Source organism: Pteropus medius, unplaced genomic scaffold (assembly GCF_902729225.1).
Source record: "Pteropus medius unplaced genomic scaffold, Ma_sr-lr_union100, whole genome shotgun sequence".
NCBI lineage: Eukaryota > Metazoa > Chordata > Mammalia > Chiroptera > Pteropodidae > Pteropus > Pteropus medius.
This window is the reverse complement of record NW_024346667.1, coordinates 16,794,664-16,810,488: the sequence shown is the minus strand read 5'-3', so window position 1 is coordinate 16,810,488 and position 15,825 is coordinate 16,794,664. Positions and strand designations below refer to the sequence as shown.

At 30.9% G+C, this 15,825-nt stretch overlaps 1 protein-coding gene across 8 annotated transcripts in view; it reads right to left on the bottom strand.

Moving 5' to 3' along the window:
• NEK1 (NIMA related kinase 1) overlaps positions 1–15,825 on the bottom strand; it is a 134,187-nt gene that overhangs the window by 104,594 nt on the left and 13,768 nt on the right. For 5 of the 8 annotated variants that reach the window (XM_039876332.1, XM_039876326.1, XM_039876325.1 and 2 more), the window contains 5 exons: positions 14,628–14,725; positions 6,207–6,290; positions 3,467–3,534; positions 3,254–3,340; positions 365–419 (listed from right to left, as the gene is read on the bottom strand). In XM_039876332.1, the coding sequence (XP_039732266.1) occupies positions 365–419; positions 3,254–3,340; positions 3,467–3,534; positions 6,207–6,290; positions 14,628–14,725 (392 nt within the window). The remainder of the gene's footprint in view (positions 1–364; positions 420–3,253; positions 3,341–3,466; positions 3,535–6,206; positions 6,291–14,627; positions 14,726–15,825) is intronic. The other 3 variants (XM_039876329.1, XM_039876328.1, XM_039876331.1) reach the window with 3 other exon arrangements.

Genomic DNA, 15,825 nt, shown 5'->3' with positions numbered 1-15,825 from the left:
TAATTTGGGTGTTTTTAGAAAAATTGCTAAAATGAAACTAATAAAATTTAGTAAGCTAGAATATCAAATTAATATATGAACTTAACATTTAAAAGATAGCAAATTTATTTCTGTCTTTAGAAATAATTTTCTGGAAAAAGTATATGTGTATTATAACAAACATATAAGATGCATATGTAATATATGCATATATATTAAGGGAAAGTCGATTTAAATTTATACTTCTTACAAGAAATTTAAAATTGACATAAGAATTTCTACTACAAGAGGATTGTCTGAAAGGTGACATGATTTTTTTAAAAAAAGAAATATTATAACCACTTTTTGACATAATTTTAAAAACACTTCAGAAATGTCTACTTACTGCATGTTTAAGTGTGCACATCTCATAAAGGACACATCCAAGAGCCCAAATGTCACTAGAAAAGAGAAAAAATTTTTTGTAAGTATCAGATTTCACTTGAAATTTTTTCATTTAAAGGAAACAATACCTGCATGAAAATGCTTTGCAAAAATATGTGATCCACAAAACATGTCCTTTAAAACTTAAAATGTCATAACCAAATGACAAAAACAGCTATCTCAGATTAGAAAAGTAATGGTTGCTCTAATATTTTAAAGTTTCATTAAGGAAATTTAATATTTTAAAAAACAGAATCAGCAAATTTCATAGATATGCTGTTGTCTCACAAAACTCAAACTACTTTATTCAATTATTTGCAAAATGCCATAATTTTTAACAAAGAAAAATACTACATTAAAAGACAAATACTATTTTAAAAGAAAAATACTACTTTAAAAACATGAAAATATTGATTTACTAAAGTTTTGTCTCAAATAAACCTGTAATAGCCAATTGAAATATTAGGTAAGAATATTTATTCTAATTTAAAGACTTAGTTACACTACCTCCTTTGTATATGATCTCTTCTATCTTAAAATAAACAGATATTTTTATAATAAGAAAAACTACCTCTATTTTTAAAAAGGAAAAAGGAACTCATAGTTCAGAATGATAGTGGTCCTTAGAAGTCAACAAAAGTATAAACCACTGCTCCTGAAAGCTGAACTTATTAGAAAAGAATAAAATCCATTATTGAAATCTTGGGATTATCCATGTTGTTTCAGATGGCAAGATTTCATTCTTTTTTATGGCTCAGTAATATTCTATTATATGTAATGAAATCATTAATTTCAAGATTCAGCTGGGAAAAAATAAAAATGTAACTGAACTATTTAGTAACTTGTACATATTACAAATTAAACAGTATGAACAAAAACATTAAGCTAATGATGCTATTAATAAAATACTTTAAAATACATTTAAAAAAATATGAATTTCAAAGTATAATTGATGATGCTCATCCATTAAATTTTTAAAGCATTTTCCCCATCAAATATATATATATATATATATATATATATATACACACACACACCACATCTTCTTCATCCATTCATCTACTGATAGACACTAAGTTGCTTCCATATCTTAGCTATTGTAAATAATGCTACAATTAACACATGGATGCATATGTCTTTTCAAATCAGAGTTTTGGGTTTCTTTGGACCTAAAGAAGATTATTCTAAGTGAAATAAGTCAGAAAGAGAAAGACAAATACCATATAATTTCTTATATGTGGAATCTAAAAAAAACAACAAGAAAACAAGACAAACAAGCTCATAGATAAAAGAACATGTTGATGGTTGCCAGAAAGGTGGTGGGGTTCAGCTGGGAGAGATGGGTGAAAGGGGAAGGGATTAAGAAGTACAAACTGGTAGTTACAAAACAGCCATTGGGATGTAAAGTATAGAATAGGGACTATAGACAATATTGTAATAACTATGTATAGTATCAGATGGGTACTAGAGTTACTGGGGTGATCGCTTCATAAGTAATATAAATGTCTAATCATATGTTGTACATATGAAACTAACATTGTATATTAACTATAATTGAAAAATAAAAAAATGATTAAAAAAAAATCCTAAGGTTATCTTAACCTTACCAAACTCTAACAAATATCTACAAATATAAACTTGTAACTCCAAAAATCTATTTAATTTTAAGATTCAGCTGGGAAAAGAATGTGAATATAATTAAGCTTTCTAGTAACTTGGACGTGTTACAAATTAAACAGTACGAACAAAAACATTAAGCTAATGATCCTATTAATAAAATACTTTAAAATACATTTTAAAAAATATGTATTTCAAAGTATAATTGATGCTGGTCTGTTACATTTCAAAAGTGTTTTTCCCACAAAAATTGTATATAAAATTCTTTAAAGGATGATTAAATCCATTCCTAAAGATTGATGTATTTTACAGTTGACTTATTGACAAGAAACAGAGGTAACATTAACATGTAAAATTACTTTAGTTCAAAGAAAATGCTATTATCCTTTAGAATATCCACTACTACTGATCATTGTAATATAAATTTAAAGATACATTGTTAGGATAATCAGTTTCTATTGCTCAAGTATAAAATACAGTTTCCTCCTCATCTTCAAAAAAAAAGGGGGTGTGAGGGTGGGGAAGGGACAGATAACAATCATGAGTACATTCATTACTGCCAATTACCACTGTCTTCCTTTTAGCTTCTATGAGTGCTTTCAAAATTAAGTCCATGGTTTTCTGGTTGGGACTTTTCTATTAGAAAGAGTGAGAGAAAATAAAAGATAATTGGAATCCAGTGGCAGAATTCCTCTTCCCACCTATATATACAATCTGGTAACCACAGTATAGCTCAGTAATTAGAAATTTGGAGTTGGAAGCCAAATGCCTGGGACTTGGAAGATAGTTTACCTTTCTCTGCATTTGATTTCCTTGTAAGGAAAGGAGGAACAATTGTTCACGGTTAATACATAAAACTCACAAGGTCATTGTAAAGATTAAGTGTTAATACACAGAAAGCATACAAAACAGTGCCAGGAACAAAAAAAAAATGTTAAAAAAATAAGTATTATAATTCAGTAGGAAGTTTCAAAGAGAATAATAGAAGAAAGCAGTCTATTTCCAAATATAATTTAAACAATAAAGTGATTCTATAATTTCTTTAGCAAGATAGTAAAATAGCCTCTTTACAATTCCTCTTATCATATACTGAAGTGTGTGTGTGTGTGTATGTATTTATATACATATGTTTACATCTGCATATTATTGATTTTAGAATAATATTCTGAAGGCTAATAAATATAATAGAAAGATTTAAAGAAAATATATATATAATGAATATCATTTTAAAAACCTTTTATTGTTGTAAGGTTTGTTTTCACAGATTTCAGGTGACAAGTAGTATGGGGTCCCTATGCAGGTTCGAGCAAGTTCTACGGTACTGGAAGAAAAAGAATTATTGGAGAAGTTTAAAATACTTAAAGATATAAATTACCACATATACATCATCATGAATTAAAATTTCACTAAAGATATATCAAAATAAAGTTTACAATGGATATATTACCTATTAAGAACTCTAGCAATTCCAAAATCTCCAAGTTGTATTGTCCCATCTTTGGTTAAAAATATGTTCTGTGAGAGAGGGAAAAAAAAAAAAATGGAATTATTATTACAGTTCAGTTCTGGTTCAGCAACTTTTTTCATAAAAAATGAATCGGTTGAAAAAAAATAACTGGATAACTGAGATAACTGGATATCCACATGCAAAAGAATGAATGTAAACTCCTATCTCATACCGTACATAAAAATAAACTCAAAATGGTTCCTACACCTAAATATAAGAACTAAAACTATAAAATTCCTAGTGGAAAATATAGAAGTAAATCTTCACACCTTTGGGTTAGGCAAAGATTTCTTAGATATGACACCAAAAGCACAAGCAAAAAAAAAAAAAAAATGGATTTCATCAAAATTAGAAACTAATGTGCATCAAAGGACACCATCCAGAAAGTGAACAGACAGCCCACAGAGTTGGAGGAAATATTTGCAAATCATATATCTGACAAGGAATTTGTATCCAGAGTAAATAACACTTACGACTCAACAACAATAAAAAACAACTCAATTTTAAAACAGGCAAAGGCACATATTAGATGATTCCATTTATATAACATGTCTGGAATAGGCAACATAAAGACAGAAAGTATTTTAGAGGTTTCCAAAATATAAGTGGAGGGGGAATGTAGAGTGACTACTAATAGGTACAGAGTTTCTTTCTGGAGTGATAAAAAATGTTCTGAAATTTGAGAGTGATGATGGTTTCACAACTTAGTGAATATAATAAAAATTACTGAACTTTAAATGGATGCATTTTATGGTTTGTGAAATATATCTCAATAAAGCTTTTAAAAAATGAATCTAGACCTCCTCCTCCATCAAAAAAAAAAAAAAAAAGGCCTAAAAATTCTAATTAGCCTAAATGTAACAAGTTAATATTAAAATTTTCCAATAATGGTGGGGATGAGTTGAGGGGCAGGCAAAATAGGTGAAAGAGAATTAAGAGGTACAAACTTACAGTTATAAAATCAGTAAGTCAAAGAGATGTACTGCACAGCATAGAGGACATAGTAGTATGTAATAACTTTGTAGTGATAGATGGTAACTAGATTTATTGTGACCATTTCATAATGTATATATCAAATCACTATGCTGTACACCTGAAACTAAAATGAAACTGTATGCCAATTATACTTCAATAAAAAAAAAGTAGAGATCCCTGAAAACCATCCAAAAAATAAAAAATAAATAAAACAGCATGATGAAGATTTATTTATTTTAAAATTTCCAATAATTTATGCAATTATTTTGCATTTATAAATACACGACTCCAATACTCTATGAATAAACATTGAAGCCGGGAGTTTGTGGAATAACATGAATTAAACCCCATATCAGCCAGGAGACTTGAATCAGGCACATGCTCACAATCAAAGATGACACAAGGTGGGGTTGACAGGGATAGAGTGAAATGGGGTGAAATAGGATTAGCTGGAAGGGGGTTGAGGGACAGTTCCTCTTCTTCTTATACAGACTATTAGGCTATATAAGAAGTTTCAGGCCTGATGTAAGAGACAGACCCTTGGCCATGACACAAGGAAATGAACTTCCTTGGAACTCCCCACTCTGGGAACTGAGAGAGCATAAGTGAAACATGAAACCTCTATGAAACCTCTATGCAAAGATGAGTGAGTTATAGAGAAAAAACATACATATGAATAAATATAATGCAAAGAAAAGCAGCCAAAATATCATCGAAACAAAAATTCACTCCAGATAGAATTTTATAAATCAGTCCAACAAAAACTTGAAAGTAAAGATGTTTAGAAAATGCAAAAAGGTAAATGAAGGAACAGATATCCATTTAAAAAGAACAAGACATTATGAAATAAGAACCAATAAGAAACAAGAATAGATGTGAAAATCCATAAAAGTCTTAAAGAGAAAAAATCATTAAACAAAAACTAGATGAGATAAGCCCTAGTTTGTACAAAATTAAAAAGAGATTTAGTTAACTGGAAGGTAGGTCGAGGAATTCACTAGAATGTAAAGAGACGAAGAGATAAAATATGAAAAAAATAAGATACTTGAAAGGATAGATTAAGCACCTCCATCATACGTCCAGAAAAAAATCTAAAAGACAACCATGAAGATAATGATAGAGAAATAATATTTTAAAAAATATAGCTAAACATTGTCCAAAACATTCCTGAGGAAATATACATTCTCAGATCAAAAGTATACAATATAATGAATAAAAACTGAACCTCACCAATGCATGACACTAAAATTTCAGAACAATGAGATCACAGAAAAGATCCTAAAATCTTCCAGAGTGAAGAAACAAGGATAAGAAATCATAATGGCTTTAAATTCCTAAACAGCGACACTAGAAGCCAAAGGACAGATGAACCCTATATTCTAGATTCTGTAGGGAAACAATTTCCAACCTAGAAATTTATATCCAAAGTATCATTAAAGTAAGAGAATGGAATACAGTCATCTGCAAACATGCAAAATCTCAAAAAGTATAAGTTCCACACTTCCATTTTTTGGATATTTTCTGTTATAATGAGAAAGTAAATGAAGAAAGAGGAAGATACAGGAAGTAGGCAGGAGATCTAAGGCAAGATGCTGATGAAGACTTCCAGGATTACAGTGAAGGGAGAAAACAGATAATCTGATGTAGATTAGACTGGGGTCAAAAATTCCAGTTCCATGTCCATATCCATTTAGACTAAACATACCTGGGATTTTATGTCTCGGTGAAGAATTTTTCTATCATGTACATGTTTCAAGGCCAAACATATCTGCACAAACCAGTCCAAAATCTAGGGGGGAAAAAAATCAGATTTGTCATGTCTTTTAAAATTTGCATTTCACAGTACTCTTTCCTTGACTACTAAAGGATTCATGAATATCTGGGGCTGAAGGGAAATAAATCCTTAAAGAAAACTTACGCTGTAATTTATTTTTAATTTGTAGTCACTAACATTACATAGCTATTCAAGCCTAATGACACATATGCACATACTAACTTTAAAATGTAAGAGACTGCTACTGAAGCATCTCTTATAAATCACAATAAATATGTTAAGAAAATTTCAAAGAGTGAAAAATGGAAATAATTTATATTTTATGATAGTATGATCATAAAATCATAGATCATAGTGGGTGTTTTCTTTTTAAATGTATCTTTTTTTTATAATGTTTTTTACAACGAATAAAAATCATAAGAAGAAAAAAAAATCAGGCTGGAAATTTGGATGACATCTCTTGAGTTTTTTCTCTCCCCACATTTATCATGTATAAATACACTCTGGAGCTGGCCACTTGAAAGTAAAAAGGCTTCATTTTTTTCTTAGCCCTAATACCGAAAGAAATAAGTCAGACAGAAAAAGTTGAGAACCATATAGTTTCACTCATATGGGAGATATAAAACAGAAAGCAACAAATGAACAAGACAAAAACTCAAAGACACAGACAACAGTTTTAGTGGTTACCACAGGGGAAGGCGGAGGAGATTGATAAGGGTAAAGGGGGTCAAACATATGGTAACAGAAGGAAATTTAACTGTGGGTAGTGAAGACACAATGCAATATACATATTACTGAACTGTACATACATTTGAAACCTATACAATTTTATTAATCGATGTCACCCGTTTAAATTTAATTAAAAAACAGAACAAAAACATATAAAAAGAATTCCAAGTAGATGGCATTTTGAAACATAAAAATTAAACTATACAATAATGAAAGAAAACATGGGTTAATATTCTCCAAGTAGATGGCATTTTGAAACATAAAAATTAAACTATACAATAATGAAAGAAAACATGGGTTAATATTCTATAATTTTTTATTGAAGCGGGACTTTAAAAACATAACAGAAAACCCACAAGTCACAAAAAACACGAGTGACAAAGTTGACTCTATAAAAGTTAAAACATCTGCATGACAAAATATATAAAGTTTAATAATAATTTGAGAAAATATCTGCAACACAATTGATAGATTGCTAATTCTTTAATGTCCAAAAGTGCTTCCAAATCATAAAGAAAAATAATGGCAGCCAAAATGAGAAGTGGACAAAAGGCTGGAAAGGCAAATGACAGAGAGGAAAAAAAGCCAATGAACACATATATAAAATACTAATCTTCCTTCAAATTAAAAAATTAATAATTAAAACAAGATACCGTTTTGACTTGACAAAAACAAAATAATAAACAGTGTTGGCCAGAATGTGGGAAATAAGCCTGCACATACCCTATCTGTGGGAAGTTAATTACAGTCATTTTACAAAGTATGTAAAAAGTTTAAATTCACATACCATTTGAAAGAGCAAACTGCAATTTCCAATTTATCTCACAGATATAGTATCACAAATACAAAAAGATGTGTACAAGGATGTGTACTTCAGCACTGTTTGTCAGAGCAAAAAACATAACCTAAATGTCCAAGAGGCCTGATTAAATATACTGTGATATCACTGTACTAGAGATACCATGCAGCCACTGAAAAGAATGAAGTACTTCTATGTACACTGTTAAGTGAAAAAAAGAAAGTTGTAGAATGGTATGTATAGCATACTCCTATTTTTTTAAGTATATGTTTATGTATATTACATACCCGACTCTATATAATTATATATGAGCATGTGGTGTGTTTTAGAAAGAAAGAATAAAGGAAATATAGATGGATAACTACCAGTTAACAATGTTTACTTCAGGGAAGAAATTTTTCAGAAAACAGAATGAAAGGTAAGTAACAAGCTTTACTTTTTATTCTTATCTCTTCAGTATTTTTTCTAAAGAACAAATATTGAATTAAAATAACCTAAAATTAATATTTAAAAATTTATTTTCTTAAAAAAGCAAGCCTCTCAGTTCAGTTCAATAGATTATTACTAAGGACTACACAAATTTTTAAGTTCCTTTCCACATTTGCATAAGGCACTACAAGTAGAAAAGTGAAATACAGTTGTGACTTTAAGGAGTTCATACAGTGGTAAAAAATAAACAAATACCTATAATAATAATAATTTGTAATATGAGTAATAAATAATACATACAACAAACTTTACACTGAGAGAGCAATTAATTCAACAAGAGAGGGATCAGGAACAAGTACAAAAAGAAGATGAAAACTTTAGTTAAATCTTATTGTTACGCAGTCTACCTGTAGAACTGGAACACATCTAGAAATCACCTACACCTCATTCTACAGATAAGTTTTTTTGTTATCATATTTCCCATACCTATACTCCTTTATAATTTGACAAAAAAAGTATTCGCAGCAATGATATACCTGGATAGGTACAGGAATAGACAAAAATGTAAAGAAAAGAGCTCAAAGAACATGAGTCAGCAAATTTATTCTGCGAAGTAAATATTTTAGGATTTGCAAGCCATATGGTCTGTCTCAACTCAACTTTGCCACTGTAATATAAAAGCAGCCACATATTACATGCAAACAAATAAATATAACTGTTTTAATAAAACTTTATTCACAAAACAGACAACAGACTGACGTCAGCCTACAGGTCACTGTTTGCCAATCCCTAGCAAAGACTATTGGGGAAGATGAGTAAGTTAACCAGAGTGTTGAAGAAGCACAAAGGTGAGTCAGCTCAGCTTGGAAGTGATAAAGTTGGACAGATGTGACTCCAGAGCTAAGTTTGGATGGAAGGTATAAATAAAGCTAAGGAAATCACAACTTGTACAAGTAGAAAGGCTAAACTTCCATCCCTTGTCCATCCTAATATAGACTCATTATATTAGTGTTTGATTACTTGGAGTTGGGATTAGGGAAAAAGGAAAATTCTTAAATTAAAACTCTGCTTCTAATCTCTCCTTTTTATTCCTTGTATATATTAGCTCATAATTTTTACAAAATACTGTTGGGATAATGGCATTCCCTTTCTCAAACGGCTTTCAAATTCAAATGTTTAGAAATGTTGAGCCAGTCCAACCAAACACCATATGGTAGTACTTATACACTTGTCTGAATTACAGTTGTGTGTGTACATCTTATTTTTACTGCTCGAACTGCCTTAGAGCACCAAAACAATACTCCAAAACTCGGGTTCCTTTGCACGATGAAATGTGTCAAAATTTTACCAAAGAATACAGTTTTAATGGGTTTAGTCATTAAGAAGAAAAAAAAGCTTGAGAAACTTTTACTAACAAATATTAATAAAATTTCTCTGAGAACAATAAATTGATCTTAGAGTATCTAAAAAAAGATAATATTTTGCTTACTATATACCTTCTGTGTAATTTGCCTAGAAAGCAGATATTCCATTATAATAATATCCTCTGCTTTATGAAAGAGCTAAGGATCCTTATAATTATATAACGTTCATGTATATTTTTTCAAGTTTTTAGTTGTAGTAAAATACACACAACACAAAATTTACCGTTTTAACTCTTTATAAGTGTATATGTGGGTGTTATTAAACACATTCATATTATTGTGTAACCATCACCATCTATCCAACTTCAGAACTCTTTTCATCTTGCAAAACTAAAACTCTATACCTATTAAATAAGAATTTTCCATTCTCCCTTCCTCTCTAGACCCTTGAAATCACCATTTTACTTCCTGTTTCTTATGATTTTGACTACTCTAAGTACCTCATATAAGTGGAATCATACAGTATTTATCTTTTTGTGACTGGTTATTTACATAACACAATGTTTTCAAGGTTGATCCATATTGTAGCATATGTCAGAATTTCCTTCCTTTTTAAGGCTGACCAATATGAAGAAACTTACTTCCGTCATGTTCCTATTTGTTTTCTATACGTTTTGTAGCTTGTCCGTCCCTCATTTCCTACACTACGGTCTTCTTTTGTGTTGATTTTTTGTAAACATTTAAAATCATCTCTCATTTCCTTTTGTATATATTCTGTATCTATTTTCTTTTCTGTTACCATGGGAATTACAGTTAATATACTACACTTATAATACTCGAATTTGGATTTGTACCAGTTTAACTTCAATAACACAAAAATTCTGCTCCTTTACATCTCCATCCCACTTCTTTCAGTTGTTGATGCCACAAAATCATATTTTTATATAATTATACCTTTGTGTGTCCAAAAACATAAACAGATATTTTTTAAAAAGCATTAGTCTCTTAAATTATGTATAAAACAAAATATGGAGCTACAAACCAGTTATAATACTAGCTTTTGGAATAATGGTTGCTTTTTAGAAAATGTGTTAGTTTCTTAAGTCATGCAGAAAACAAAAAGGAGAGTTACAAACCATCATTACAATATTTAATAACTGCTTATGTATTTACCTTTACTGACCTCCTTACTTCCTCATTTGGCATTAAGTCACTGTCTAGTGTCTTATTATTTCAGTCTTCAAGACTCCTGTTAGCATTTCTTTCAGTGCAAGACTAGCAATAACAAATAACCTCAGTGTTTATCTGGGAATGTCTTAATTTCCCCCATCATTTTAAAGGAGTTTTACAAAATGGAGAATTATTGGTTGACAGTTTTTCTTTCAGCACTTGAATATGTATGCCCCAGCTTCCTGGTCTCCAAAGTTTCTAAGAAATCTGCTGATAATCTTATTGAAGTTCTCTTGTACAAGATGAGTCACTTATCTCTTGCTGCTTTTAAGATTCTCTGTCTTTGCCTTTCAAGTTTAATTATGTCTTGGTGTGAGTCTCTGAGATTAACCAATTTGGAGTTTGTTAAGTTTTATGGATGTTTATATTCGCGTCTTTCAATAAATTTGGGAATGGAAGTTTTTAAACATTTTTCAAATATTTTCTCTGCCCCATTCTCTCTCTCCTCTCTTTTTGGGATTCCCACAATGCAGATCTTGGTCTACTAGATGATGTTTCACAGGTCCCTTACGGTCTGCTTACTTTTGTTTCATCTTTTTCTTTTTTCTGTTCTTCAGACTCAATAATTACCACTGTCAAAGCTTTTTCACCAATTCTTCGAGTTCCTCAAATGAATTTTTCATTTTAGTTATTGTACTTTGTACCTCCAGAATTTCTTTCTGGTTTCTTTTTAGGCTTTCTCTTTATTGACATTTCTATTTTATTCATACATTGTTTTTCTTGACTTTCTCCATGTTTTTTTTAGTTCTTAGAGTATTTTTAGGACAGTTGTTTAAAGTCTTTGTCCAGTAGATGACCATCAGGTCTTTTTCAGGGACAGGATCTATTTTTTTCCTTTAAATGGGCCATACTTTCCTGTCTCTTGTATGCCTTGGGATTTTTTTGTTGTTGAAAATTAGTCATCTGAACCTAATAATGTGGTAACTATTGAAATAAGTTTCTCCTCCTTCCTCAGGGTTTGCTGGTTTTTTTCAGTGCTTTTTGTTTGTTTGTTTGTTTTAATTTTTGTATGCTGACTCTGAGCTGAGGATCAGTCTGAGTATAAATTTAAAATCTTCTCAGGTCTTTTCTAACCCTGAATCTTTCCCTAGGTATGCATGATGACTTTCTAATTTCCTTTGTATATGTGGTTGCTTTTGAATGTAATGTCTGGAAAGGAACAAAGCAGAAAATAAAGGGGCACTGGCCCTTTAAATCTCCTAGAAGTTACTTTAGCCAGAGAGATGGGACTGGTTACAATGAGGTGAAAGTGCAACAAGAATGAGTGCGTAGCTCTTTATCTGTACTTTAGAGATGAGAAATAGCTCAATAATCAGAGCACAGAACAGAGCACAGATCCCCGATATTTGGAGGACAGGGATCTTATTGCCCACTCTAGTTACCACGAGGTGCATGCAAGCTGCCCTGGGAAAGTATACGTGGCTGGCTGCCTTGGGACTTGAGGGATGGGTAGCTGCTACTATAGAGCTAAGGGCTGAAATTAGCTGACATTAACCACAATTTATTATCCAAGCCTTTCCCTGGAAGCTACAAGCCTTCAATAGACTCCAGAGATGCAAAACAGTTACATCACACAGATTCTGCCACTGTAATTGTTGTGCTGGGAGGAAGATGGAGTCCTAGTGCTTCTTACTCTGCTATATTCCCAGAAACCTCTCCACCTACATTTATTTTAAAGTATTTTTACTTTGCCGTAGCTTAATCGAGTGAGCAAATCTCTGACAACTCTTTAGATTTTCACCTTCCTAAGTTTAGATCCTAAATTTAGAAAAAATAAAATAAAAATTTTGAGTTACCTCCATATGTACTAATGAATTAGCTCAACACTGTTATAAGAGCTGCAGTGGAAGACCTGGTTAACATAACAATTACTAAGCTGACAAGTAGAACAAGAACTCAAATTCAAATTTTTTTTGATTTACTCCAAGTTCTGTGCTCTGTCTAGTAGGCTTAATTATGGAAAATTTGAGAATTATAACATTAAATACTTAATAGTACTTAATTAAAATATAACCCAAGATCTCACCTTACCAGATTTCAAGTTACTGCTAAGAACCTAAAAGTCCCCACCTGTACGCTATTACCAATCAACTGCTTAGTTGTGCCAACTTGGTGTCTACCATAGACACAAGTTTCCTAAGCAACCTGATATGACATAAGTAAAAGCTCTGCTCTACAGTAAATTATGACCTAGTTGGAGATATAATTCTGATGTGAAATTATTGGAATATATTAAGAAGGGTACGTGATGCAGGAAAAATAAGTATAGACTTGGATAAATACAATGCAGCATCATATAGCAGTTAGAAGCAACATATGCACACATAGCAAAACGGATGGATCAGAAACATAGCACTTAGGGAAAAGAGTAAAAATAAATAAGCTATTATACAATAGATATGCACTTAAAAATACATGTATACAAAACAATGTTAGCCATTTTGCAAAAATACATAGGGATATTCATTAAAGACACTGGAATAGTAGCCTATGGAGGGGAGGGAAACGGAAATAGAGTACAAAGATAAAAGAGTAGAAAGAAATGAAAAGCACAGGCTTTGCTGGAATGAAATATAATGCAGCTATTAAAACTAATATAACTGATCTATATGGACTAATATGTAAAGATAATCAAAATAATTTTTAAGTGACAAAAGCAAGAAAGAGAATGGTATGTATAATGTTCCATTTCTGAATATGTGTTTCTCAATATTTACATGTACATGTCCAAGTATGAAAAAGAAACTCTGGAAGAATACACCAAACTAAAAACAGTGGGGAAAGACTTTCTGAACTTTTTAATCATTTTACAATTAATTTATGTTTGTAAAAAGAAAATTTTATAAACTTTGGCATTAGGCAGAAGTAAGTTCAAACACCGACTATGTGATTTGGGGAAAGTTACTTAACCTCTGTTAGATTTCTTATCTATTAAATAGAAAAAAATCCACTAATTTGTGGAGGAGGAGTTATAAGAATTAAAAAAGACAACAATTAAAACACTCTTGGCACAGTGTTCCCTCCATTCCCCTAAGTTAAAGCACCCAATTAAAATTAAGAAAAGGTGATAATGAGAAATGCAATTTAGAGAAGGAAAAGATCACGAAAGATTAGACTTGAGCTGAGCTTTAAAGAATGGTAGAATATTAGTAAGAGAGAGGTAGGGGGTAAGTATTACCAAAATAAAGAGACAATCACAATAAGAACATAAGTAGAAGAAAGTGATGTATAAATACGCGCTCAGTGCCTACCACACAATGCATCCTCAATAAATCTGTTAAATAAATGAAAAAAGGTGCACATTAGGAAATAATAGAAAAAAATAAGACTACTTAGGTAGGATAGGGTCATAGTTTAGAGATCCTTGAAATCAAAATAGATATTAGATGTAATGCAGATACCAATGCTAAGCTTCTAGAGCTGGAATTACCTGGCAAAGTTACATGTTAGGAAGATATGGTCTCGTAGCAATAAGCCAGATTGACAGGATATAGATTAACCAGTTATAATAAGTTATTAAGTTATATCCATAAATCTAAGTATTTTATATACATACACACAGGATATAACGTATATTACACATATAACAGTATTACAAACAGGAAATCGCATAGAGAACTAAACTAATATGGGAACTAATTAGAGCAGAAACATGACTAAGATATTAGAATATGATACCAAACTCCCATAGTAATTATAATTAGCATTTGCAGTTATAAATAAATATGTATATAAACAAACCTAGCATTATTTCTCAATAACATAATGGAGGAAGAGTCAATCGCCTAAATGTTAACTCACCTGATCCTCTTGAAACAAAATGCCTTTCTGAGCATTTATTCGTTTAAACAGATCCCCTCCTTCGCAGTAATCCATCACTATGTAGAGAGAGCCATTTTCTGCAAAATATAAATATTTCATTCCATTTTTAAAAATTTGTATCAAAAGCATAGATAAATTAAGAGTACCTAACGGTTTACTAAAAAGTAGCATAATTAACTGTGTCCCATTAAACCAAAAACAGAATCAAACTCAAAAAAATTAGAGTACAAAGTCAAGGTACACTGGTTATACAGACTACAATAACTTGGGTTAACAGGCATCTCCATCATTAATGAATTTTTCTACTAAGAATACACCATCCTATTGGATAGCAGTGTCCACATTGATCCAAACATCTCTGGAATACAGACAAAATGTAGACAGATATACAGATATTCCTTGACTTATGGTGGGGTTACATTTTAATAAACCCATCGCAAGTTGAAAATATCATTAAGTTGAAAATGCATATTTTTAATTTTAACTTATGTGTATAATTCAGTGGCATTTAAAGTATAATATTGGTAATATAGTCAATAATATTGAAAATGCATATTTTAATATTTATTATTAATACTTTCATGACTCATTCCATGGGTAGACAGGACTAGAAAACATTTCTTAGTTCTTCTCTTCATCCTTATTCTTATATAAGAATAAGACTATGCTTATTTGTCTCAAGTAGAGTGACTGACATTACTTCCAACATTTACTAAACCACTACTCACTAGTGAAACTATTGCAACTCAACAGCTTTCCCAGTTTTCACTTCTCTCATTACCCTGTGCTTATGGCCTTATCTCCAGCAGTACTTATTTCCTGCACCTTGTGGCGATGTTATTACTGGTAGTGCTCATATCTCCTTCTGATATACTGCTTCTAATGTAGTATGATGTGCTATGGATTGGGAACCTATATGACTGAGCTAATAAAGAATCTGTTATAAGTTTTTTTGATATGAAAAGATTACCCAAATATATGTGAGAAATCAATGTTAAACAAAATAACTGTAGAATCTATTACTTATAAAAATGTGTATAGGATGTTAATATTTATGTAGCATAAGGGAAAAAAGCAAAAAATTATTTACAGTATGCTATCATTTAATGTATGCTTATTAATGCTTAGAATATTTCTGGCAGGAAACACAAGACAGTGGTACTGGTTAACTCCAGGA